This window comes from Manis pentadactyla, chromosome 14 (assembly GCF_030020395.1).
Source record: "Manis pentadactyla isolate mManPen7 chromosome 14, mManPen7.hap1, whole genome shotgun sequence".
NCBI lineage: Eukaryota > Metazoa > Chordata > Mammalia > Pholidota > Manidae > Manis > Manis pentadactyla.
Genome location: NC_080032.1, coordinates 78704407 through 78729768, shown reverse-complemented (window position 1 = coordinate 78729768; position 25362 = coordinate 78704407). Strand labels below are relative to the sequence as shown.

At 38.1% G+C, this 25362-nt stretch overlaps 1 protein-coding gene across 18 annotated transcripts in view; it reads left to right on the top strand.

Moving 5' to 3' along the window:
* The window catches only part of SOX5 (SRY-box transcription factor 5), a 931123-nt gene that overhangs the window by 888945 nt on the left and 16816 nt on the right, over positions 1-25362 (top strand). For all 18 annotated transcript variants that reach the window (XM_057491903.1, XM_057491902.1, XM_057491900.1 and 15 more), the window contains 2 exons: positions 530-707; positions 11658-11803. In XM_057491903.1, the coding sequence (XP_057347886.1) occupies positions 530-707; positions 11658-11803 (324 nt within the window). The remainder of the gene's footprint in view (positions 1-529; positions 708-11657; positions 11804-25362) is intronic.

The window sequence follows — 25362 nt, the reverse complement described above, 5'->3', positions numbered from 1 at the left end:
ATTTGCTAAGAAACTTAGAAAGTTTTCTTTTTTGTGTTTAATTTGGAGAGCCACCCTAATCGGCGGTACACACTGTTTAGCTCCTCCATCACGGACGTTTCAGACACTCTGCTGAAGCTTCGGGGTACAAAGATATTGGGGACTCAACCCTGTTCTTTGGAGGTTGAAAAAAGAAACAATTTTTTATCTATATCATAATTTCATATGAATCATGGATTGTCTCTCAATAAAAATGAATAGTACAAAGAATAGCTTTTGAAGAATATTTTCTTACAGGTGATACCAGTTCTGTGCTCTCTGGACAGTTGAGTGCTCGTGTGCTTTTTCTTATGCAAAAGGTTTTTCCTAATATGCAGTTGAAAGTGACATTGTTGACAGCTAATGGAACATCTAACGTTCAGACTGAATGTTAAGATCACTGATTGGTAGAGTAATTGGATGGGAAATGACAGGCTGCTTACCTATGTTTTTCTGGGCATTTTCAATGGGCCTTTCCTTACCACAGCTCATCTTCTAATGATCATTGCAGGATGAAGTGGCACAGCCACTGAACCTATCAGCCAAACCCAAGACCTCTGATGGCAAATCACCCACATCACCCACCTCTCCCCATATGCCAGCTCTGAGAATAAACAGTGGGGCAGGCCCCCTCAAAGCCTCTGTCCCAGCAGCATTAGCTAGTCCTTCAGCCAGAGTTAGCACAATAGGTAAGTTGTGTTTCTTTTGTTCTTGCTGATTTTCTGTTTATGGCAATTGAATGAAATCATCTTTTAATGGCAAATCCTGCATACCCTGTGCATGGCTTTAGTTCCTTCCGTGGGAGAGTTCCCATCTGAGGATCCTCATAGGTCTGTTTTAAACATGCAAATGAAAATTTATAACTGAAGTGGAATTTGTAATGTCCCCCTGAAAAGTCGACTTGAACTGGTTATGTTTGTTGATGTTACTGATGTTCTTAGGTTTACAAAAAAGAGGCCTAAATGTCTAATCAGGGAGAGCTGTAGTTGAGAATGTTTATTGTTAGGTGAGTTGCCTTTTCCATCACTGCAGTTTATTTCCATTTTTTGTGCTGGGTACAAGTAAAAAAATGATGAAATACATGTTGCATGGATCAGCAGTCACCCCTCAGGATGTGACGTTTATTCAGCTCTGTACTGTTTGAAATCTACGTGAACACGCCAAAGTATTATAAAAAGTGGGCACTTCATTTCCCCATAACGGTCCTTTCAGTAGAGTAAGCGAATGCTCAAAAATGCTTTCATAAGCTGACTTTTTAAAAATTCCAATTCTTTGTATTTTCGTAACACATAACTTAGGCTCTAAATACTTCAACCCACATTGACTGAAATGATTATTATTTGTATACACATATGAGGAGGTTAGCAGAGACCAGCCTTCAAGGAGCTCAGGGTTTAGTTGGGGGAAAAGTTACCTATCTTATAGTACACATCAGCTGTAGTAATTTCTATTCCACAGCACAGATACAATCATGTAGCCAAAAATTAATGTGTATATGCCATTAACAAACCACAGAAGACTGTGAACCAAAAGATAACTTAAGTGTTGGGTTCTATTTGGGAAGGATCAAGGAGGGTTAGGGTGGGGAGAGCCTAATTCTAATGAAGCCTTGAGGAAGAGTTACATTCCTCGGCCCTTCAGGCAATAAGAAAAAACCCAGAGTTACTAGCATATTTTTGAGAAATGCACTGATTCAGCTAGACCATAGAATGAGTGTGTAGTGGAAAGTGATCAGGGCTGAAACTGAAAGGAGCAGATGGAATCTGATTGAATGGTACCCTGAGGAATTTTGACTTGGTCTCCAGACAACAATCTGATCAGAACTTGAAGGAGAGTATTGGCAGCAGAAAGAGACTGGAATCAGGGAAACCATTGTTTTAGTGTCCAATGAGAGAAAGTGACACGAAATAGAAATAAGCAGTTACAAAGCAAAGGAGAGAATAGATTGAAGAGATATGATTAAAGAAGAGTTAGTAAACCTTATCCACAACAGAACATACCTGGTGAGGTTCAAGTTGGAGACAGAGGAGAGCCTCGGATTTTGAATTTAAAAATACAAAGGATTATGCCTTCCTTAAATATGAAAAGGAAAACCATAGGGGAAACAGGTTTGGGGGGAGACAAAAGTATAAAAATCCAGTAAGCGTTAAATTTTTAAAACAATGAGCCATTGAGGTGGAGATGTTTAGGAGGAAACTGTAAATGTAAGTCTGATATATAAAATGGGTGTTAGAATTTTTGATACAGAATTATTCTTTAATGAGGCTGTTGAAGCCATGGAGCAAAGATGTTCACCCAAAAAGTACATATGGTAGAAAGAGAAATGGGGTAAAGAACCATAGATATTACCAACTGTATTAGCCATCTATTGCTATGTAACAAATTAACCTGAAACTCAGCAACCTAAGCAGCCAACATTTGTTAGCTCATAGTTCCTAAGCGCCGAGAATCTGGAAGCATCTAAGCAGGTAATTCTGGCTTAGGGTCTCATGGCTGCAGTCAAAATGTTAGCCAGGGCTGCAGTCATATATAAACTTACTGGGGGTGGAGGGTCCTTTTCCAAGATGACTTGCTCACATGACTGTTGACTGAAGACCTCAGTTCTTTGCCTTGTAGGCCTTCCCGTAGGGCTGTTCACTGCACAGAAGCCAACTTCCCCCAGAGTGAGTAATCCAAGAGGGAGAGCAAAGAGACAGCCACAGTGCCTGTATGACCGCATCTCAAAGTCACACGCAGTCAGTTCTGCTGTATTCTTTTCATTATAGGAGCATCAGTAAGTCCAGCCCCATTCAAGGGAAAGGTAACCAGGCCCCAAATCTGAAGGGAGGAATATTAAAGTATCTTTGGACCTATGTTAAAATCACAACACTTTTTTAGGGGAAAATTGATAAAAGAGCAAGTGAGGGTCTTAAAATAAGAATGAAGATAGGGCAGTGAACAGTGCTACCCTAGGAACAATGAAAGCTTCGAAGAAGAGAGATTATTTAATTGTGTAACATTATTCAGAAAAGTTAAAGAACACCGAGAAGAAAAGCCTTAGAATTTATTGGAGCCCATGGATAAATAGACTTGACAGAAGTTTTATAAGAATGGCGTAGTAGATTTCCAATTACAAAGATTTGAAGAATATGAGGAAAGAAAATACAGGTGCTATATAGACCAGTGTTTTTGTAAGCTTTGTGTTGAGCAGTGATTATATTTTGAGAAGACTGAGTGGAGACAGGTTTTAGAATAGGGAATTCATACGTAAGTATATAAGATCCAGGGGAAGAAGAGATGGAGGGGTCCATAGATATGAAAGTGTGCATGGGTGATGATGGAGCAAGGAGATGATTAAACAAAAGATTAGTATTGGAAAGGTAGAATGCCCCTTCTTTTTTCTGAGACTAAATGAAATTAAGGAAAAAAGGGTAGTTACAGAGAAAACTGTGGGATGAAAAGAAAGAAAGCTAAATGAGAGTATTTCAAATGCTTCCATCTCTACAAAATAGAATTCCAGGTTATCTGCCGAGAGCAAGTCAATCTGGGGCAATGGGGCAGCAGTGAGAAGAGAAACAGTGAAAACTTAAGCTTTGAGAAGTTAGAGAAAGGTTTGGGGGACACATGTGCTTTTTATCATCACACACCATTCCTTTCTGGTCTAACTCTCAGTTATTCTGCTCAACATCCTACATGGACAACAAGATAAGATTTTCTTTCATGTCCCTAAGTGTGTAAAAGAAAAGCTATTTTATTTGGCAGGAATGAGTCACTTTGATAACAGATGTGAAGAAGGCCCATTAATATCACAATGTGAGTATATGAGCCACTTTTGTAATGTCACCAGAACTAGAATATTTAACTAACAGAATAACTAATATATTTGCATTTTTGTCATATGAGGGTTTTTTTACTTCAGCATTCCAGGGATTAAGTAGGACAAAATATTTTAGAAAGGCAAGAATGTATTTAATGGCATTTATCATCTGATTTTCTCCAGTACTAAGACTTTGCTTGTTTTATTCCTTGGGAACTCCCTTTACCACATACACATCCCTCATATTTTCCAAGGATTTGAGGCTACTACAATTTACTTTTCTCTTTTCAACAAATGCAGATGTTGAAAGCTGAAACTGTAATGAGTAATAATGTAGTTGGATAAAAGCTGTGAGCATTAATGGTGTTGTAAAGGTCACCCCGAAAGAAGAATTAATGTGCTATGCCATTAACAAACCATGGAAGACTGTGAACCAAAAGATAACTTAAGTTACCGTTAATGACATGGGGCTCTTTGCTACATATCTATTAGCTACAAATATAGAAAATGAGTTTTTGAGGTTGGTGACCAATAGTGCAGTGTATTCTGTAATAATGCTTTTGATATGGTACGCAGGTGACAGGCAGCTCCAAAGAAAGGGGATCCTTAAAAGGCATGAAGAGTTCAGAAGAATAATTGTTAATTTTAGAATCTTTTAATGAGATACTATCTTTCCCTCATTAGCCTTTTCCACCTATGTTGTACACACGCATAACACTTTTAACTTTTTTCAAAGCATTTTTAATCTGTTTTCTCACTGCAGCTAATTTTAGAAGTATAGACCTTTAACTAGAGCAGATATCCACATCATCTAGTCAAAGCTTGTTATTTTACAGATAAGGAACATTGGCCTAAAGAGGCTAAGTGCTTACACATGGATTCTGAGTGGTTCCTGTCACAGTGTAGACAGTTCTGTCATTCTGTGTTTATTATCTCTGTTTTGATTTCCAGGAAATAAATGCACATGAAAATCTAGTAAGCTGCCAGACTCACAGCCAGTGGAGGTTGAGGCCTCATGATCTGAGCCTCTGGGTCGCCATGTGCTTTCTTTCTAGTGGTTGTTTTTTGGTAGCCCCTCTTCATTAGATGCTCTTCTCAGGCATTTATTTACTCTTTGACTCATTCATCCAATAGATGAAGATTTAAAAGTCTTCTCTATGCTATACATTTTGCTAAGTCTGGAGGATAAGCAGATGAAAGTCTTGGACTGAAGCTTTCGATGCCTACGGTCTTTGTTCTATCATGTTTTGTTCTATCATGTTTTGCTACATTCCTCGGAGGCATTAGCACATGAAAAGTAAAACTTTACCTCAACAAATGTAATAGATGCACAGTGAGTCCATCAAAATGAAGGGAAATATTTTCAAGTCCACCCATTTGATACTTTATTTCTACAACTTGCTAATTTAAAATACAGTGACATGAAAGAAGATCTTACCTTGAAGTTTCATTAGTTTGCATTTTTAATGAGAAAAACCTCTACAAAGGTAGGTTATTGAACAAGAATATTGTAATAGTTTCATAGAAAGCCACTGGGGTATCAGGGAGTTATGGGTATTCAACATCTGGTAATTAACATTTACATAGCACTTCATAGTTTACAAATTGCTTCCACACTTTCTAATTCATGTGAGCTTTCACAGGTGAAGAAATGGTTACATATGAGGGTGCCAAAAATTTGATGATAGTAAATGACTTCAAAAATAGGAAAAATAAAGTTATACTTGTTGCAAATAAACTTGAAACACACATGGTCTTACTTTTACTTACAGCAGAAAGGTATTCTGTAAAATAAATAAGTAGTCAGCAAGAATTTGTATTGCCCTGATATCATCTATTATATCCATGAATTTTAATAAATCTGTGTCACATGGTACAGGCTTCCACTGATATATGACACAGATAATTAGTGAATTTGGAACTATTAAGGTAGATCCTTTCAACTTAGAAACATGCATTTATTCCTTTAACAGATCCTGCTATGTGCCAAAGGAACAAAACACTGTAAAGAAAAAAAAAATGCCCTCAAATTGGTCATAGACTGGTGTGAAAGACAAACCTAGGAAGATGAGTGAGAGACAGCATGACAGCAAAAGTATTTACAGGGTTTTGAGGGCGCGTATTAAGGGGAAGTCCTTGCATTGCCAAGTCAGTGTGTCTGGGGTATATCGGGGAAGTCAGCACAGAAGGGTGACAATCTGAATAAATTCCCAAACGCACCAGAAAGGGAGCATTTCAGAAAAAAGAAAAGCTTGGGAGACAGAGCTGGGGGTGGGAGAAGAAGGCCTGTCCTCGAGCAGGAAATAGTCCTGAGCAGCTTCAGCACAGACCTCCTGAGAGGCCCGCAGGAAGTGACGCAGGAGGAATACGCAGAGTTGTTATCGTGAAGAGACTTTTAGGCCATTTTAAAGCATTTGGAATTTATTCCAGAATGAGGTTTCTTGGGAGAACATTAAAGAGTTTCTTGTCCCAATATATTTGGGAAAGGCTGCATCCTCTTATCTCTTGAAGATTCACAATGCTTATTAACATATTCAAGATTTTGAGAATGTGTGCAATGAAAAAACCCTTTTAACTTATCTTAGTATCACCCACTCTTATTTGAATATGGAATTATTTTTTCACAAAATATAACAGATCGTCTTATAAAAAGCTCCTTTAAGCACTGGAGTGCCAAGACCTGGCTTTTTCATCAGGTAAAGTGATGTCCAAATTCCTTTTTGGGGAATATTTTCAAATGCTTCATCTGGAAGCAGAGTAGGAGATAGATTCAAAGGAGAGTAAGCCAAAAAATAGGAAAACCAGTCAAGAGGGAGATAAGAGGTGACTTCACCAATGCAGGGGCCACAGGGATGAAGAAGCAGCCCATGTGAGAGCCGGGGAGGAGGCATGCCTGTCAGGGCATGGCTGTCTTTCTTGCGTAGGGGCTAAAGGAGATGTCTTAGCTGGCTGCCCGGCACTGGATGGGCACCTGGAAAGGGAAGCGTAATGTGGAAAGAACAGATTAAGGCAGTGGGAAGATGAATTCGGTGCTGGACATGCATTTCAGGTACTCGTGGGACAGCCAAGTAGAGCTTTGAAGACAAATAACGTGTATTGGGAAAGCAGGAAGGCCTTGAGGCAGGCAGGAGGTAACTTTAGTTTCCAGCATCACACCTCGAGTGTGAGGAGCACACTGAAGACCAGTTGTGGCATGTTGGTTTCTAATGCTGCCACCACAAAAACTGGGTTGCTTAACACAGATATGTATTCTCTTACTATTTAGAGGCTAAAAACCCGAAATGAAGACGCTGGCAGGGTTGGTTCCCTCTGGAGGCCGTGACGGAGAATCTCCCGTGCCTCCTGTCCAGTCCCCAGCGGCTGCTAACAATCCCTGGTGTTCCTTGGCTTATCGATGCACAACTCCAGTCTCTGCCTCCATTTTCACAGGACCTTCTGCCCTGTGTCTCTGTGTGTCAGATCTCTCCTTTTTCTTAAAAGAACACCAGTCATTGACTTTAAGGCCTACCTGAAATCCAGTCATCTCATTTCAGGCACCTTAATTTAATTAGATTGGGAAAGACTATTTCCAAATAAGGTCACATTAACAGATGTGTATCTTTTTGAGAGACACAATTCAACCCGTTTCAAGTAGTTTCTTGTTTTTCCTTCTACATTTCAGCAGCTTCTTTCCTTGTGGAGCAACCATTACTCCTCCTTTCTGTTTAAATTTTATCCTAAGATTAGACTTTGTAGTTTGTCCCTCTTTTTCTGTCCCTGAAAATATATAAAAGGGAGTCTTTTGAATTTTGAGAGTTCTCTTAGGGATGGTTAAAAAGAAACACTGAGACATAAAAAATTCAAATTGTGATGAATTTATCAAGGTTATAGAACCTCACAAATTTATTACTCTGATGATTCCTAGCCTAAATTTTCCCAATTTCCTTTGAGGTGCTAACTGGAAGCCATATTGGCCTTTGACCTCCCTTTTTCCCTCCTAAGACTGAAGCTCACCAAACCTTTCCTAAACACATACCCTATCTTCCTGTCTTAAGGCACAATTGCTGCCTGACTATATATAATGAAGGCAGAATAAGAGGTGTCAAGTGCTCCTTTGGGGTCTTCTGGATTCCAATGGGGTCCCTCCCAGTCCAGTGCCAACAAGAAATGGGGTCCTCACAGGATTTTATTGTAATAGTCAAAGCCATGCAAGACGACTCCTAAAGGTGAGCCTATAGGGACAATGAAAGAGAAAAGAAAAGAAAGGAATCAACACTTTTTTTCTGCCTCAAGTAACAAATGTTCTCCACTCCTTCGCGTGTGTTAATTCGTTTAATTATTCCATCAACCTTACATATGTTTCAAAGTCGAGGGAAATGGGAACTCAGTGAAACCCAGTGTTATAATTTGGCAAATATCATACTTCCCAAGGAGTAGAAACCCGGATCTGTCTGAACCCAATGCCCAAATCCTACCTATCTCCCTATGCCAGTCTGTAAATAAATGGACATTCACTGAATAACTTTCACGGGCCACTTACTATAGCCGAGAGATTATATTAACTCATTTAATCTTCACAAATTTATGTTCTCTAATGACTAATTGCCACTCAACTGGTAAGACAACTGAGATTTAGAAAGGAAAAACAACACATACAATTTCTATATCTTGTCAGTGGTGAAGTTAGGATTTGAAGTCAGGGTTCCCCAAGTCCAAAACAAAAACTTTTTCTGAAGATTGTTACGTTGGACCAAATCTAAGGGGCAGATGAAGAAAGGATGCCAGGCAAGCATATGACGATGGAGGAGTCGAGAGAGGAAAGGAAATCCAGTGCCATGATGAGAAACAAGGGAGGAAGGGGTTTCTATAGTAAGGCGTTGTGAGAGCTTTGCATCTCCAAGGATGAAAAATGTCCTTTGGATTTGGCAATTAACAGAGCAAGGGAAGCAGAAACAATATTGTAGCAGAAGTGGGAGAGTGTGATAAGAATCTTTGAGAAGCTTAGCTTAGAAGGTAAAGAGAGAAACAGGATTGAAAAGAGTGGGCAACATAAAATTTGAGAGAAAGACTTTATTTGCTTATTTCAGGAGAACCTTAAGTACTCATTACCAAGTGGAGGTGGTGGAGATGGTAGAGAAGTTCATAAATGTGAAAGAGATGAACCCTTGGAGAGGTAGATGAGTCTAGAAGATGAGTTTAAGGGATTTGCTTTGAATGAAAGTAGGGGCACCACTTTCCCTGAAACAGGAGAAGGCAGCTGGGCATCAGTGGTTCTTGATTTATAGCTAATGGGGTAGGGGTTTGGGTTGGGGGTGGGGCAGGACACTGAGGGTTCAGCATTATTGATCTTTCCACAATTGGAAGTGAGGCCATTTGCCAAGTGAGAGGGAATCAGCAAGGTTGGGAATTTGGTGTTGGTGAGCAGAACAAAGTATAAAGAACCAGTAAATTATCTCATTATAATTCAACTTTAATATGTAAATGGCTTTATGATTTAACACCACAGATACAAATATTTAGAATTTCATATATCCTTTAACTAAATCTCAAGAGTCTATAATGCAACAATATTTATTTTAAAATGAATACCTATTTCTACCTGCACATGAGCACATACTTCAAATTGGAAATGGCCATTACAGAGTATATATTTGTCAGTTATCCACCCAATAATAGCTTGCATCCCTTTTGCACCTATATTAATCATTTCTCCTGAACAGTGTCATCATGGCTACACCTAAAAAGCATAAAGAATTCATATTTTTATTCAGTGCCATGTGCCAAACCTTCTCAAATATATTTGTGCTCTGGAGAAGCTAAATAGACTACAGAAACACACGATGCCAGGTTATACAAAAACAGGAGTTGGAGGATAGGAAAATAAAGCTGAGCCTCTTAAAGAGCTTTTACTAAATGACCATATAGTGAGGTCATCACTGTTTTATAAGAGCTGAACTTCTTTTTAGAGTAGTTGAGTTCCTGAATAGAGTAAGTTCAAGAATAATATATTAAGAAGGCTGTTCAGGAGAACCAAGTCAGTATGTTGAGGATAATATAAGGTTAAAAACAACTATAATTTAAAGGAAGTATTAACTCGACATTTCTGACCTAGCTCTAAATAATTGCTTACAATTCATACTGTATTTATAATGAACAGGAATGTATTGTTCTTTGAATCAGTTCCAAAGAATTTAGCTCTGGAAAGCAAAATATATTGTAGCTCCAAGACTCCCCTTTCTATCACTCACACTGGAACTTACCTTTCTGCCTCAAGGAGGTCAGAGGACGAAGGCCTAGGCTGTGTCTAGTAAGGGGAAAGGACGATTCACTTAGAACCCTTCCAGCACTGAAGCACTGCACCAATCTGACATCAGCTTCTCCAACAGAAATGTTTAAGCAGCAAGAAAGTAGTGTATGTTTTTTGGCAATCAGCAGATCAGATAGAAGAGTCTAGCAATACAAGGAGGATGTGTAATCTGACATGATTAGACAAGGCTCTTTAGTACCAGAACATTCATAATCGAGACAAAGAAAAGAGTATTAATAACACTTTCCTAACACGGCAGTTAGCCATTTTATATTTCCTTTCTTTAATCTTAGTGTTTTTCAACAAATCATGGGATTTAATAGCGTGTTTTGGCAGATTAGAGGATTTATGGCCCAGATGTTTTTTGTTCTAAAAATGGATTAGGGTGTAAAGTTTGCTGGAATCCATGGAACATGTTGAGGCAAGCCGGTCATTTTATGTGTGATTAGTGCCTGCCTTCTGTCTCACAGTCCCTCCATCTGTCACGATTCACCAGTGGATCCGGTTAGATTTAGCCTCATGTCACAAACAAGTCCCTTTTCTGGGCAATTTCGTATTATAGATTCAGTTTATGCCATTTTATGCCCTAGTTAAAAGATAGGGAGAGTGAAAGATGATACATTAGCTTTCCTTTCAATATTTGCCAAAACAATCCTTTCCCATCGGTTTTCTACCCTAAAGTCATGCAGATTATCATCAGAATGTGTACCCAATAAATAAATGGCCGGTGTTACCATTAAAATTGAGTTAAAAATTAGTTTTGCCCCTTACACCTGTTATTCTTTAAAAGAAATATTTTGGCAGTTGTTCTTACTAACTCCGGATTATGGAGCTGCAGACACAAGTTGGTCATTTGACCACCTTCCTAAGAGTGTGAATTAAGTGTGACTGTAGTTACCAGTAGCCACATTTTCTTATGAAACAAATACAGACGCTTGTTTACATTCTGTGCCTGAAATTTAGCATCTTAACTATTGCAAGTTTGTATCCATAGAAGACCACTGCCACCTGTGGTTTATTTCCCTATAAAGGGATCCAGGGTAAAAATACATTTCTTTCAGTCACTTAATAATGATTTATTCCTTCTTTGTACAACAAAACTAATAGTGCCAGATACAAACTCCAAACTGACCTTTCTAATACTAGGTAGTGTCAATAATTACAATGACAGTTATCAGCATTTACATCCTATGGTGCCACTCAAATGGTCCTTACATGAAAAAAAAATATCAAACATAGGTTTTATTTTTGCCCTAAAATTTTTCAGGTAAAGAAAAAGTTCATCTAAAAATTGTATTTTATATTTCTTTCCAAACATGTGAGAACACCTACACTTCACTTAAATAATATGTTTTTATACAGATGTTTGGCACCAGCCAGGTTCACGTATGACTATGTAAATCAGTCATTACCAATTATTCATTCATGCATTTTAGACACCTTCCACTGAGAAATTATTTTATGCTGGATGCAAAAAGATGTTGATTTTAGTAGTTCAAGGTTAACCTATCCACGTGTTCGTAAAAAAACATGTCCTTTGCTCTGTCGCACCCTCAGGTTATTTAAATGACCATGATGCTGTGACCAAGGCCATCCAGGAAGCTCGGCAGATGAAGGAACAGCTTCGGCGGGAACAGCAGGCGCTTGATGGGAAGGTGGCCGTCGTGAACAGCTTAGGTCTCAATAACTGCCGGACAGAAAAGGTTAGTGCGTGCAATAGCCGACTTTCCCCCGGCACTCAAATTGCCTGAATGCTCTTCCCCGTTTCCTTTCCACCTTCCCACCGTTCTCAGAGTGACAGCTCTCCCTCCCTTCTTCCCTCTGTCAGTACAGAAATGTCCATGCCCGTCCTGATCAAAACCATCTGGAAATGAGAAGAGTCGTAATTCTCCCTGATCTGTCTCCGAACCTTATTGACAGCTAATAGCCCCTTTTCTGCCATCAGTTTGTACGAAAACGAAATGGCATTTGTAATATCTGAGTCCGTGGAAGTTTTGCTTTATGGAGATGCCTAACTCATACTAGGAATGAGCTGGATTTGAAAATGCTGGATCTTCTTTCATCAGCATAAGCTTGGATGCTACCCATGTTCCTTGTCTAAGTATCAGAGATCCGGAGCCTTCAGAGATCCGGAGCCTGTTGTACTGTTTCCAGGGCAGAGCACTGTCAAGTTCTAGGGGACTGCACAGCTGGAAATTTTTCCTGTATTATAAAGCAGAATGTGCTTTTTAAAAGACATCATTACGATAGCTAAGCCCAGTGAAACTCCTGAATTTATCGGAGATATAATAATTTCAAAATCTGTTGTCTAAGCTACATTGTATTTTATTCCGAACAGTATTATAGAATGTTCAGCGTGATGTACCTCTTTTGGTAATATGTTTTTGAAATGAAGTTTAAAAGCGTTACAGTCTAGTTAAATAAAAAGAGTAGATAGGAGAAGAAAAATGAGCAGCTCCTTAGCAGTGACTTGAAACTTAATCCTCAGGAGTCAAATGGTATTGTCCAGAATAAGCAGACTACTACTTCGATAGCTTTCTGGTTTTCCAGGTTTTATATGGAATTTGATGTATAATCTCTAAGAAGCTAGAAATCTGCATAGTGGGGGTGAAATGTACGTGTGATCCTGTCCCAACTGTATTTTTTTCTCTGATCCAAACATGGGCCAGAAGGATGGAGCCCATGATTTCAATTCTGCTCTGTTCCTGGATGGGAGAGCAAAGCATGGTGAAGTAGAATAGAGATCCCTTGCAGCCTCATGTCATAAGAAGTACGACACTGGTGCAATGAGAAGGGTGCAGAATTTCTCTAGCAAAGCCCCCGGGGGGAGGGGCCGAGCAAAGTGACAGCTCTAAAAAGGAATGATAGCGAGCATAAAGGAATTTATATTCAAATATTTAAACATTCTTGAAAGGATGCTGGAACAGAAATTCCTTTTCTCTCCTCCCCATGTAGAAATGAGTTTAACACTCAGCCAGATGCTAATGCAAAGTGACTCAAGCTATTCCTCGCAAGCATAGCTAAATTGCCGTTATTTGTTAAGCGCATTGAATTCAGCTGTGGATACAGCAGTTGGTTGCATTCAGCAAGCATCTGTACCCTTTTTTTTTTTTAATCCTCCAAAGCAGAGACAACTCTACCTATCTCCCCCCTCCCCTGCCCTGTGCTGGCTGGGAATTGTCAAGTGACAACCGACCAAATCCTTTTGGACAGGAAGCCTTCATCCTGAGTTCTCTATACTTGCAAAACAGGCCTTGTGGTTGGATCAGGGAGCCCATTAAAAGCACTTTGATGGTATGGAAATTCATCTTCATGAAGCTCCTAGGCCCCTAAGCAGCATGCTGTTTAGCTGTGGTTACAGATCAGTCATTCACATCGGAGGGCAATAATTGTGCCGACGGCTTGTAAGGCAATGGAAGTACATAAAATAATCCTGGGCCCTCCACCATGGCACTGCGACTTAATCTTCTCTAATACAGATCAGCTGTTGTTCTAACATGACTTTATGCCAGAGCCAGTGACTCTGCTCAGCCTGTTGATTAAGTAAGAGGAGTGAAACCATCTGCATTCACTTTATTCCGTAGTTGTCCATTGTTAGGGGACCTTATTTCCACCTTTTGTGCCAACTCTGTGATCATACTTTATTTCTCTGAGTAGCACCTCCTATTTGAGTTGCAGGAGTGAGAGGTAACCCTATTGAAAGCCACTCCTTTCGATTTTCCTTTCTCTTTGGTTGAATTATGTCTTTTTAAAAATTCTATTTTTGACGTTAAACCTGCCGAACCCTGTTGGCCAGTTAAGATGTCTGCATTCTCGAGAACGCCATCATTCCCAAATCTCTTCCCCGTGCTCTTTCAAGGCAATCAAGTTACATCTTCAGCTATAGTCTTACGTTTTTATAGGTTTTTAAGTGAAAATCTTAAGATAAGAATGTGAAGCAGTTGCATTATTTTAACTGTATGGTGAACTCTTGTATTGTGTAAGCAAAGCTCTTCAGCAGAAGAATCCAAATTAGCTCATCCCTTATGTTACCCTGGACACCTGAGAATGAAACTGAGATTACAGGAGCTTCAGGAAGCAGGTAGTACTGTGCCTGACTTTTCCTGTTGGACCTGCTCCAATTCATTGCTACAATATTAATGCTCCCTCTATATCTGTATGACTCATGGGACTAGACAAGGTCAAATTTGTATCTTTTAATGAGTAATTATTCAACATTAGCCCCTACCATTATCAGGACCCATTCTGTGTACTTTGACGGGCTGTATTGAATAAGAAATATGTCCTCTGCCTTTACAGAGTTTACAGTTTAGATCATATTATCATTTTGACTATCAGTCATGGCATATTTATGCATGAGCCCGTGCGTGGGAATTGACAAAGACCCCACCCATATGGTTTAGCATATCAGATCAGTTATATACCTTAGCTGACAAAAGTGACTGCTTATTTCTCCATATAAGTAACATCACTATGCATGTTGTGTTGTTATTTCCTGAATATATGCCTTTTTAATCTGTTTTTATGGTCGCCCGACTTTACCCATGGCCAAAGCTTAGGTACATAAGTATTTGGTTCGAAATTTTGCTTTTCCATTCTTAATGAAAGACACAAGCAGAGGGAATGATAAATTCCTCTTAGAGTTTGCACTATCATCTTCTCCTATCATTTGAATCCCAAAAAAAGGGCATCATTTTTCTCCCTCAAACGATAAGCCCAGCTTCCTAAATCCAGAAATCATGTGAAATGTAAGGGATGGGAGAGATAAACGAGAGAAAAAGATAGAAAGGAGCTGAGAGAAAGGACAGGGGGAAAGAAATTCAGCCCAGTGCTTTCCATCAGCCTAAAGGGTGATAGCGTGACCTGAGATCCAGGTAATTGGAATCCTGCAGTGGAGATGTGTTTTCTTGAGGACACAACCCTTGTAACCCATTAATTTCTCTTCGCATTTCAAATGACCAGTATGGCTGTCCCAACTAGAAAGTCTTAGTTCTGAAAAACTGTACTTGGTCAGTGAAAACAATTAGAGGTGTGAAGATAGGGACAAACGTTTTCCAGTAATAGGTACCAAAACACATAATGAAAGTTATTTTTACTCAAACACATTTTAATTGAAAACTCCTAAAAGGTTTTTCATTTCTTTACTTCCCTTGGAAGTGTTTCAGCATACCCAAAAACTGTGCATGTTAGGTTTCTTGGAAACTCTGGGACACAGTGTGATAAATAATTGTCATCTCTGGTTAATTATAGCCTGATTGTATATTCAAATACTGTTATCTTTTACCACACAGCTCTGCTACAGATGAGTGTTACGGATGAATAAGTAAGCTTCTCAGGTAGGAAAAATCAGAGAGGAGGCCCCCATACATTTGTTTTGTAAAAACCACCCAGTTTGCTTCATTAACACCAGATGGCACAGTTTTTTCACCATACAAGCCACTGCATACTCAGCTTCTGACCTTCTGTTTGAAGGTATTTATACCTAACAGGAGATCACAAAGACCTGGTTTTGTCCTCATCCCACCAGGCAATACTAATACAATAGAGACCCAAGGCACTCAACTGAGCGAGGAATAGTCAAGAAGCTCCCCTGCTTATTTCCCTCACTCCTAATGCAGTTACATGCATTCCTCAGAAGCCTTACCACAGACCCTATAGACTGCTTTGCAAACAAACATTCATTTTATTACTCCATTACTTGGGGAACCTTCCATTACAATCCCCTCTTTCTCTGCCATTGTCAATCCTTTTCTTTGCCTTTAACAGAGTGCCAAACATGAAATGACAGTGACCAATGTTGACTTAATGTGGATGTTTAATAATGAAGAAAAGTGTGTCAGTCCCAGCATTAGTTACAAATGGCAGTAAGTGTATCGGATGGCAGCCCTGTAATAATTTTACATCCATCATTCTTTCCTGATGCTTCGCTGGCCAGCTGATGGATGGGGCCAGCAGTGTTAACTCTTCACACCCTGACACAGTGTATCTAGTTCCGCATTATCTAACACATGCTCCTTCCCGCAGATAAGGGGAAGGCATGTGAGGAATGGTGGATTGCAGGTTTTTGCTTTGAAAAAGTGAATATGAAGGAACTCATGCCTCTGCATTCAGGGGAAGATACCATGATTAATTAGTGATTTATGGGCATTCTTGTAGATGTTGCCCTTAGCTGAAATGAATTAGAGAAGTCAAATGAGAACTAGAGATACTTCAGTGATTAGAAGAAAAATTTCAAGAAGGGGGAAAGCATGTTAGGTAAATCCTTCAGGAGGGAATGTGATTGATCATTGTAACAGTGTGACAAAGCAGGAGTTTTATTAGGAGTGTGTGTGTGTGTGTGCACGTTAAAAAAAAGTCACCAAACTTTTAAATCTTCTGGTTAAAATTTGCATAGGAAAAATTAAAATAACATAAATGATTAATATGTTCTCTTTATAAAAATGAACATATATTATTTAATCTCTATATTTAATGTAATTATTTATCTGCTGACTTTAATTAAAAGATACACAAATCTGACACTGAATGTTTACCTTTGAGTCTTGGAGTCTCTCTACTCTGAAAATTTATATAAAATGGAAAGGGAACTCCTTTCTAGGCAACTGATTATTAGAAAACCTAGACCAGCTTTTTATGTGCAAGTTGGCATTTGATCCTGAAGTTTTCTTTTGTTTTTTCATTCATAAAACCTTCTTAATTCTGAGTGTCTTAGCTAGGGAACACTTCTTATGGGACAGGAGGGGAGAGGAAAACCCCTTGGTGAATATTATCAGCACAGAGCAGCCAGTTTTCAAAGACCATGACAAAAGGCAAATAGGTATTATGTCATCACCCATCCATCACTCTATATGTCAGCCTTTCAATAATTCCCATCGACATTCTCTGCAGGCTGGTGCAAGTTAAAGGGGCTGTTTGTTTCTAGAAATCGAGTATAGGCTGTCTATAGCCTTTTGTTCCAGATGGTTTTCTTCTGTGTCTTTTCATTTCTTTCTTTTTCTTTCTTTTCTTTTTGGGGGTATTTAATTGAAATACATGCCGAGTTTGCAGATTGCAAAGATCAGAGCTGTTTTCGTCCAGCAGTGGTAACTATGCATTAAACATTTTGATTTGTTTGAGCTTGAAGTTTAGTCCTTTTTTGCCATTTGCTTCATGGAGTTTGTGTATATTTACAGCCTCTGCATTTAATGGCCACATGCCTTATTTTCACAGATGGCCAGTGGAAGACTTTTTCTTTCTCTTAGTATAGCCTGCTTTCAGTTTTGCTACATTTGTCACAGTGCCACTACTTGCAGCTAGCAAGTGCCCACGCTTGGTGGGGAGCAATTATGGTGTGAGTTTTTAAGGAGCTTTTTAAAGGTTTTTTTTTTTTCAGTAAACTTTTTATGGTTTAATTTTCAAGCCTAGAAAAGCTGTGCATGTTTTCAAACAGAGAAGTCTTGTGTTCTTTACATCATTCTGGTAGAAGGGTTAGTGCAGGATGGTCCAATGAAACGAGACACACAGGGCATGCCAAATTGGGCTTTCAGATAGACATGCACAGGCCTTTCTGATGATTGAAATTGTCATGCATTGAAAGATGTGAGGATATGCTCACAATAGTATTCCTGAAAAAAGCAAGTTTGGAAACACTGTGTATAGAATGTTCTAGATAGCTTTAAAGTCTATTTCTATGGTGCATAGATAAAAGACTAGAAGAGGAATAAATAATAGTTGTGCCAAAGTGACGATGTTATAAATTCATGTTTATATCCACACATTTCTGATTTCTCAAAATTTTCTGAAGTTAAGTAAGATTTACTTTCATTGTTGGACCAGCAGTGTTACTTTTAAAAACCTGGTCTCTTAAGAATGGTCTTTCCTTCCCTTCTCCCTTGGCTTCCTCATCCCCAAGGTCTTCAAGACAGTTAAATATCAAGACACTGAAATAACAGATACTTGTTTTTCAATTACCCTCTTATGCTGAGTAGATGTATTCTCTATTGTCATTTACTGCAAACTGCTTTATCAAGACGGATTAGAAATTATGAGGAAAATATTCTGAATGTAGCATTTACTTCAACAGGTCTCACTGAATCTTTCAAATTCATACCTTTTCTCCTCCTTGGCATATGACAAAGACTTGCTTCTGAGTCATAGGAGTAATAAGGGATGTTGAGATTTATTTTGTGCCTTACCTTTTCCAAAGTACTTTCACATCACATTGCAATTTCATACTGTAATATAAGCAGGATAGTACTCTTATTTTTGTTTTAAAAACAAAAAAAAACTTGAGATTTGAGAAATTCATAGGAATTCAAATGGCAGATCAGGTCTTCTGGCTGGAATTTGTCTCTTTTCTAACAGACCAGGCTGAGGGAGGTATCCAGTTGCCTGTTTGATTAGCTTGTGCTCCAGCGTTGGTCATGTGTATTATGAAGTACATTTTTGAGACTCTATTACAAAAACCTCATTTCAGCAGTCACCATCTCCACAACCTGTATATCTTCTCTTCAATTTTTTGTTCCTCCTGTTTCTTCCCCCTTCCCGGACCTTCCTTTCTTCTCCACACACCACCAGCCCCTTCAGTAGACAATGAGCTAGGAAAACAAAAAGAGCATGTTCAGTCTTATTTATTTTGCTTCTCATAGCAAGGCTGATAAAACATGTGTCGTTTTAGCTGTTCATTAAAATGAGATTTTAAATATCTATTCTAATCTTGTATGTTTCTCTCCCTTCCCCTACAACTACCATGGATAATTGAAAAGTGAACTATATCCCTGATGATTTCTATTTGTCAGACCCAGCATTTCTGAACCAAGCCATGACTCTTTAAAATGGTCCAATTATATTTATGTATCTGAGGTAACTACAGGCTGCTGAGACCACATTCATAAGAACGCTGACAGTTTTATAGCTTTTATTCCATGAAATGGAAAATTTACAGAGAAAATTTCTGTATGTTCCTGTTGCTCAGCAAGTTACCCATTGTTTATAGAACAGTTATCATCAGATAACCCTCCAGTTTTCTGTTTGCATCTGCACAGCCGTCCTACCTACCGGACATCCTGTGTACATTGTGAATTCTATTATTTTTCTTTGTTAGCCTTCTGTTTTTCTCACATTAACTCTTCTGATTTGACTCTCAGGGTGCACAGCAGCTGTATCTGCCCTGGTTTTAAATAACAATAAAGTTTTTGGACTTTGGTTGAAGGCTGACTACATGTACAGACATTTGAAAACTCGGGTCTTCCACACATCACAACAAATAAGAAAGGGTTAGTATTGTACCATGACAGTGTCCGTGTGTACCTTCTTCATGGATGATTTGTTTTGTACAGATACCTTTGAGTGGCTTTTCTATGCAGGCCTCAGGGACTTCCTCTTCTCCATGGCAGTGATTTTTTGTTTTAAGCACTAAGTAACATGTTGAATTTGGGCACTTAACAGTGTCTTTCACAAAGTACCAAATCTGTAAGTCTGATTATTATTGGGAAGTCTCTTTACAAAATATATCTCAATAGTCATATTTTTTTCATAATTTGAAGCATCATCCTTGGCTTTCAGAAAACGATTAAAGAGTTCTCAGTTATAAATGGACCGCCTTTCAGTCTTGAAGCTTCATTAACAACTTTGTGAGAAAATTATCATTTATGGATAGAGGAAACATATACTTGTATATATTTATCAAATTATTTTAGTTTTGTTTTAGGAAATCCAGTCAAGTAGGACATAGAATTGCAGGTTTGAAATAAAACAAAAATATCCTTTAATAAAACCTATCATCTGATCCTGGATTGCCTCTTCAGTATCTCCAGTATTCCAGGCAAGTAGTCACATGGCCAATACTTGAAGAGCTCCAGGGAGGTGAAATGTTTTACATCCATAAGCAGCCCGCACAGTGGATAGACAGCTCTACCAGACAACCCTTCCTTCAGTGGTTCACTACCTTTTACCTGATAATTTACAACCATTGGTCAGTGTTGTCTCTCTTGACTACGTATGGCCAGAGGATTTCTCTTTTGCAGAAATAACGGGTCTTGATATTTTAATTACATGGCAGTTCTTAAAATAGTTAAAGAAGCTATTGTTGATCCCCTTTCCACCCCATTCAACTCTCTGTTTCAGGGCCCTGTGCAATTTCTCCACCATGGTAACAAAAGGACAGTGTTAGGAACATAGTCCAAAGTTAAGTCCAAAACCCTATGGTCATTGAGCTTAGTAGTCTGCATTCCAATTCTTGCAGGTAAAGAAACTGAAGTTATTGTAGCAATGTTTTTCTTAATGAATCCATACTAGCATCTTATTGTCACCATATCCTCTACTTAGAGCTCTTAACTAATCATTATAACAATCACTAAGTGCTAGGGTCATTGTTCCTCACATTTCTGTCTTCATTTGTAAAAATCAGAATTAGTTATTTGTCATCAACTTCCCAATTTCTCCTACTTCCAAATCAGTTCTTGGAAGATCAGTTGTATCCAGAAGTCATTTTGCTATCTCCGCAAGTTACTTGTCTGGATTAAGACTTGAATTGACTGCAACTGTTCCCTTTTAAAAACTTTCATCTGCCTTCAGCTTCATAGTACTTAAGAAAACTTGATCTAGTAATACATTTCATTTTGATCAGATTGCCTGATAAGAAATTACATTTCTAAGAAATTTACCTAGAATTACATTCAAGAAACATTTCATGAAGCTAGCTGCCAAATTTCATAAAAGGAAAGTAGACTACGAGCAAAATTATGAGATCTAATTATTTTCTCCACTAGATATATCTGTGAATTTAGAAGGGGAAAAAAAATCAGGCTGATTTGTAGATGACTAGACCAGAGGACATTTATGGACCCTTCCCACACCCAGCTCACATACCCCTATGATTTGCTGATGGAGAAAATGGATGAAAAAATAACCCAAAGAGATACTAGATTCCAGAGTACCAGAGGATCTGAGAATATCCAAATGGATAAATTCATTGTAGACCAGAATAAAATGAGTGAGGGATTTCTTCAACTTACATTTTGTTGGTGTTGGAGGGAAGTGCATGCGTGTATGTGTGTGTGAGAGAGAGAGAGACAGAGAGAGAGAGAGAGATGTGTGTGTATGTATTTGTATATAATTTATATACAGTTTACAAGAGAGTCTTCTCTCCCTTGTGTGCTGTTAGATTATGTGGGTGGATGGCTAATTTTAAGAAAATGATGATCTCAGTAAATAAGAGTGAAACTGAGAGGTGGAGGGGATGGACATAAGCATTGTTTCTTTATATTTTACTTAAGCTTATGAAAAAATCTCCAACTGATAAGTTGTTATGACATTATAAATAATCTTTCATCTTCTTTGGTGGTCTGTGAGATTCACATAATTGGAGGGTAAAAACCTTTCTTGTTTCTTCTTCTCGTGTCATTAGTATAGAAGAGGACAATAAAAAAGTGCAGCCAGAAGGGTTTAACTGTTACTGACTCAACATTTGACAGTCACACTCTGTTCTGTCATTTCATGCATGTGCTTTTTATGAGTTTTATAGCTTTGTGAGCTTTATTTTAGGGATGTCCATTATGATAGCTGATCCACAGCCCATCTTTCTCTGTGTATGTGTGTCTGGTGGGGAGCAAAGACTCCCAATTTCAAGGAGTAATAGAGGGACAATCTACTCCTGCACTGTTTAATTTAGGATTAGGTATCTAATCTTAGGGAATATCTACCTCCTCCAAAGTACAATTTGTGTGTGTTTGTGTTTTGACTACTCTATGAAATATCAACAAAGGATGTTCATTTGAGCCTTTACAAATACAGTGAGTTTTTCATTGTTTTTCAGTTGAAGCAATGGACTAAGAGAAATTTTCAACTGCAATATATACTAGACTTCTGATACGGAACTGTAAACCATCATGCCTGAGCATCAGATGGAAAATAAAAAAAGATTAAATATGTCATCATAGATGAGGGAGAAGAGGAAAGAAAGAATCTCAACAATTTTTAGAGTTGTTATCAAAATTCTTCTTTTTAATGTGTGTTTGACCCCCACTACGTCCATAGAGAATAGATCATAACCCTGGCAGGGTATTTAATATCCATATTGAACTAACTAGTCCCCTAATTCTTATATGTTACGAAGATTCTCTGTCTTTTCAATTTATCTCATTGACTTTCTTCCTAATATTAAAAATGTATCTTTAATATTTTTGAACTAATGAGAATCTATCATATAATTAAATGCCACTATACAGATTAGGATTCTGGGACTTGAGGAGGTGAATTGATTTGTCTAAAGTCATAAAGCTAATATATATATGTCAGAGTTTGGTTAAAAAGTGATGTTCCTTATCCCAAACCCACTATTTTCTCTACGGATTATTTTCTGTACTTTCAAGTATGTCCTCTTCCCATTCATCCCTCTGGCCTTTTGCCATTCAGAACGTTGTTGGCTTAGAAAGCACAGGTCTTTACTAACTACTTCTAATCAACTCATTGCCCACATCTCTTTAGATATTCCTTAGCTTTCTTTGTTGATACACACCATAGCTTGGTGTTGTGTGCAAACAGTACACATACTCTTTTCCATTATGCAAATCACTGGATAAGCCACAGAGCCCAAGAGACCAACTATCAAATTCCCTAAGTGAATATTAACACATTAATAATAGTTCTCGGAAGGTTGAGTGTTAGTTATTAATTTGACCCCAAGAAACTATGTGGTCTAAAACTTTCTTCTGTATATGAGATACAGTTCACTTGGATCTTTGAAGAAGTCAACATAGGATCAGAAGATTTTCAAGTAAAAACAGACATTTACCTAATGTTTCCTTCGATCTTAATAAACCTACAGATTTGCATATGAGACTTGATTAGCCAGATAGGAATCATCTTTCCAAAGGAAATCCAGTTGTTATCCAATTAATTGCTAGTTTTTTATTTAAGAGAGAAAGCATATAGGTATAGGTCATCATATTTGGTCCTTATATATAAATCCTTAAGACTATTTCATTTTGACTACTTTGCAGTAACTAATCGGGTTACATCCTCTACTGAGATTGTTCAAAGCAGCTCAGAATTTTGGCAGGTATTTCCTTAAATATGTTTATTTTTCTTTGATTTTTGTTTTATTTCTATTGGAAAAAAGTAGAGGAGAGAAGACCAGTGAATCTTGTCAGTTTCAGAGCAGCGTTTGAATAGTGAGAGGGCAGTAAAGTGTAATTTCAACACTGGATTTGTGTTCTAGAACACTGATCTTAAAGTGGGGCAGAGGCTGCTCTTTTTCTGTACAAATTATTGACTAATGTTTTTATTGGAGCCAGTTGGGACTAAAGAGTACAGGTTTGGTAAAATATATCACCTTTGCCCAGCAACATCTTTTTCTGCTTCCCCGACCTCAGTTCCCTTGGTGTTTCCCATTTTCAACCTATTCCGACTTACCCCCTTCCTACCTGATACCTATTGCCCTTATTTTGTTCAGTTGCCTCTATTTAACCTACCGAGTTTCATTATATCTCCCTTACCTCAACTCCTTGATGCCTTCTGAATGTACAGTCAGCCAGGGTTTCTAAAATGTGTCAACATTACCATTTTGATTTATGCATCATTGTAAGGTGTTTTCATTAAAGGTGCACCACACATTCTCCAATTCCTCCAATCCCCTTTCCTTTTCCCTGTTCACATGTCTGAGAATTATCTATGCAAAATGTTACCCAAAAAAGGTGCAGCTTACCATCTTGACTTCCCCGTCCCCCAAGGGCATGATAACCTCCACTTTTGGGTAACTGATCGAATCATCTGATTTTACCATGGACTTCAGCCATAGATGGTTAGAGGTTACTGACTGTAGAAACTGACTGTGACTTTCCTGCTCACCATTTGCTAATTTTAGCTTCTTGGTAAAATGGCACAATATCCATACGCCTGAACTCAGAACCTTAGAAGTCACTTAACATTTCATTCTCTTTCAGGATTTCAGTTGCCTTCATTTTGCTTTTTTCTTCTTGAAAGACTTTACTTCAGAATGTAAACTCTCTAGACAATATGTTGCATTATGGCCTTATCCTCTGTTAAATCAAATGCTGAGAGGCAATCCATGCCCAAAGATAGGACAGGAAAGTCTTCATTGATTCCAGACTATCAGTTCAGGTTGATGGAATGTGCTTTTCTGTAATGTAACTGTCTTCTATTTTAACAGCTATATTTACTATAAAAAGAGTCTGCTAAGCTGGTCTCCTTGGTGCTCCTGAACTTAGCTAAATGTATATAGCAGACTCTCTCAGCAAAAGAAATCCAGAACGTATAAAGTAGCTGAAAATACCAATTTGACACACAAAATTAATTGGGTCAGGTTCTACATTTAAAAATACGTAACTTATTTCACCTTTAGTACTGTTTAACCATCCAGAGCTAAAGTTGATATCATCTATTTTGCTTCCAGTTTCCCTACTGCATTTTATAACTGATGGACAATCAAAAGTTTTTTTCTATTAAGTCATATACAGACTTTGATGACTAGAAACCAGGGGTTCCAAGGCCACTAAATTAAAAGAATATTTTTATCTAGTATGTACAATTGTAATACTGCCAGAGATTTTGTAGAGATAAAGCATGTACTGTATTCGGAATTTCAATACCTTATTGGCTCTTAGTGGCAACATTAGTCAGGCCCTTTACCTATAATACAATTATCTTAAGTAGTTGATTATTTTCTGTGAACATTTTATTGTGTCGGTAGCTATTCCACAGTGTTATGTGATTCATTCAGGCAATTCATGACTTTGTTCTTCAGAAAATGAGGCGAGTAATTAAAAAGAAACATGAGCAAATTTTATGAAATCCAATAGATCCCTTTCTTCAAACTGCTTTGGAACCACGTCATTCTCAAAGCAATGGAAGAATGCTAGGGAAAGCTGTATACCTCTCACTGCAAGTTATTTCTCTTTTTAAAATTGCCCAGTTACTTTATTTGGAAGTAGTTTAATATCGCATGTGGTTTAGATTAAGCATTATATTTTCCTTGAAAATAATTTAGTGTAAAATGCCATGTTCTCCATGAATTCAAATCATGCACTGCATGATTTTGAATGACTTGATGTCTTTGCAGAGCTAATTTCGGTATATTTGTATCTCAAATAATTCGCCAACTCAATATTTTGGCTTAGCAATCCAAATCAAATTGTGGTCCAAGTAGCAGGCACTCACATTGAATGTACAGAGACTTGACAAGCAATTAGCAATGAATATTTAAACATCTTCATTACCCTTGCATGAGGAATGCAGATGGCATTTAGGGGGATGGCAACCAGAG